Source organism: Austrofundulus limnaeus, unplaced genomic scaffold (genome assembly GCF_001266775.1).
Source record: "Austrofundulus limnaeus strain Quisiro unplaced genomic scaffold, Austrofundulus_limnaeus-1.0 Scaffold302, whole genome shotgun sequence".
Taxonomy (NCBI): domain Eukaryota; kingdom Metazoa; phylum Chordata; class Actinopteri; order Cyprinodontiformes; family Rivulidae; genus Austrofundulus; species Austrofundulus limnaeus.
In genome coordinates this window covers 710,093-712,536 of record NW_013952704.1, presented here as the reverse complement: position 1 = coordinate 712,536, position 2,444 = coordinate 710,093, and the positions used below count along the sequence as shown (strand labels likewise).

At 41.2% G+C, this 2,444-nt stretch overlaps 1 protein-coding gene across 1 annotated transcript in view; it reads right to left on the bottom strand.

Annotated features, from left to right (window-relative positions):
• Positions 1-2,112, bottom strand: part of LOC106526982 (complement factor H) — a 24,120-nt gene extending 22,008 nt beyond the window's left edge. Inside the window, exons 1-4 of the mRNA XM_014021727.1 lie at positions 2,026-2,112; positions 1,747-1,938; positions 1,093-1,272; positions 824-1,015 (exon numbers count right to left, since the gene is read on the bottom strand). Of these exons, the coding sequence (XP_013877181.1) occupies positions 824-1,015; positions 1,093-1,272; positions 1,747-1,938; positions 2,026-2,083 (622 nt within the window). The 5' untranslated portion in view covers positions 2,084-2,112. The remainder of the gene's footprint in view (positions 1-823; positions 1,016-1,092; positions 1,273-1,746; positions 1,939-2,025) is intronic.
• Positions 2,113-2,444: the final 332 nt, after the last annotated feature.

The following is a 2,444-nucleotide window of genomic DNA, read 5'->3' as shown; positions in this document are numbered from 1 at the left end:
ATAAACGTCTCAGTTTCTCCGAAACACCCGCAACACACGTTATTCCGTATGAACTCTGCAGTTTTCACTCATTTACAGGCCAGCGGTCACTCTTTCAGAGATGAGGATGTTCTCATTCTTGATAGAAAGGAATGCTGGTTTGAGAGAGGAGTAAAAGAAGCCATTTTAGTGAAGATAGACAGTTCATCATTAAACAGAGGTGGAGGCCTCCGTTTTCAGTTGTCCTCCTCCTACAGCGCTGCCATTGCCAGTATCACTCAACCCCCTGTTAACAATAAGTGTTAATTAGGTGTCAACGATAGCCATGTGATGTGAGTATCAGTTACATGGAGGCAGGGCCTAAAAGCCTGAATTTTGCCTGAAACTCTCAGACTGAAGAAGTCTTTTGGAGGAGAGACGAAACGTTTCATTAGAGAAGAACCCGTCCAGAAGACCTGTACAATTTTTTCTTTTTCATCCATCATATTCTACAGCAGTGATTACCTGCAGTTGTGACTGTTACGGTGGGTGTTGGTCTTTAACTAAAGTTTTTTATTTTATTTTTAATCCATTGTTTAACCAAACAAGTCCCGTTGAGGTCGCAGATCTCTTTTTCAGGGTAGGCCTGAAGGCAACCTATTGTACATGTTTTGGGGTGGCGGAAACCGGCACACCCGGAGAAACACACGCAAGCATGAGGAGAGCATGCAAACCTTACACAGAAAGACCCCAGGTCCGAACCGGGGATCGAACCAAGGATTTTCTTGCTGTGAGGCGTCAGTGCAAACCACTGAGCGGTCATGTTGCCACTTTCACTTCATATCTCAGCACATGATTTACTTACTGCACACTGGGCCTTCAGTCCAGTTTCCATTATTACAAGTGATGGATTTCTTTGTCTGTTTTGTCTCTGTAACATAACCGTCTGCACACTGATACTCCACTTCTGAACCCATATCAAACACCTCCTGGTATTTCTGGTGAGTGATGACTGCAAAGGGGATTTGGGGTGGTTCATTGCATGCCCTGGGGTTTTCTAAAAATAAGAAACAAAAGTAAGTCAGAACAGAAAAAGAGTTTCTACAGCCAGCAGGAGCAATGCAACAGACTTACTTTCACAGACTGGCACAGAGCTCCATGCTCCGTCTTCACACTGAGCCACAGTTTGCTGCTTCTTGGGTACATAACCATTGTTACATGTTATCGCTAGTTGATGTCCATGTTCAAAAAAGCCTGTTGAGGTTTGGATGGCTTTTGCATTGGGAATTGTTGGTGGAATGCAGGCTGTTTCCTCTGAGGAAGAAAAAAAAATGACACCAATCCATTTGCTGTTAGTCTTGTTGCTATGAGGGCTGTAACCTTCCTGTGTGGTCACCATTTTAGCAACTCCATGTTGTTACAGATGCTAGGCGGGGCTTAGTCTAGTGTTACTTATCTCTGTGGATAGAAGAGATGAAATAACTTCTTGTCAATGGGTCTATGACAGCGTGCATGTAATAAAGTTTTTGAGTTTAGCCACTGTCTCTTTAATTTAATTTATACCCATCACAACCAGCATAGCTGCTTTTACTTAGGCTACCAACAACAAAACCACACTGATGTTTTTATTTCATCTTTGTTTAAAGGTCCACTTTTGAAGTGGTTTTTAGGCAAACTAATACTCTTTCTTGTTGTGCTTTGATATTCATACCAAAACCAACTGCAGCAAATCTTGTTATAAAAGGAATTTCTCTATGGAAACACTAACTTATTTGGTAAAATACTTACTAATACACTGTGGCTCATGAAACCAATTACCATTTTTACATATGGCAATTGCCCACCAGCCTTCCACTTTAGGTTTATATCCGTTATCACAGGCATATCTGATGTGTGTTTCATGAGGATAGGATTCCATCTCAGGGAGGAAATATCCATGGTCCAGGCTGGGAGCGCGACAAGCCTGCTTTACACCTTGACCTGAATACAGAGAAAACAGATTCAGGGGACAACATCCTCTGAAGTCTATTTCAGAAATCTTCATCAATAGAGGTTTATTACACTTACCATGCAGCTCCCCAGGAATCCACAGCAGAAGAGCAAATCCCAGACACGTCACCCACATGTTGTCAGAAACTGAACCCCAGCATTGGAGCCGGGTAAAAGTTTTGTTCAAATCAGAACCAGTTAATAATTATCAGGGATTTCCCGCTAAGAGATAAAAAGTGAAGCAATAGTAAACATTGTGCTGAACTGTCACACTGCTGTCATGAGATGTACTTTAATGTGGTTTACAAGAAAAACATGAAGAAAACTCTATTTAGTTCAGCTTCTACACTTAGTTATGAATACTTGACTTTTTAAACAGTAAAAAGTAGAGGTTTAAGACTGTAAAAACTCGGTGATGAATGCAGATTTGTTAGAGAGGACTTTGTCATGTTATTGATGTTCGTTACATTTTATTTACAAAATGGGAAATACCCACT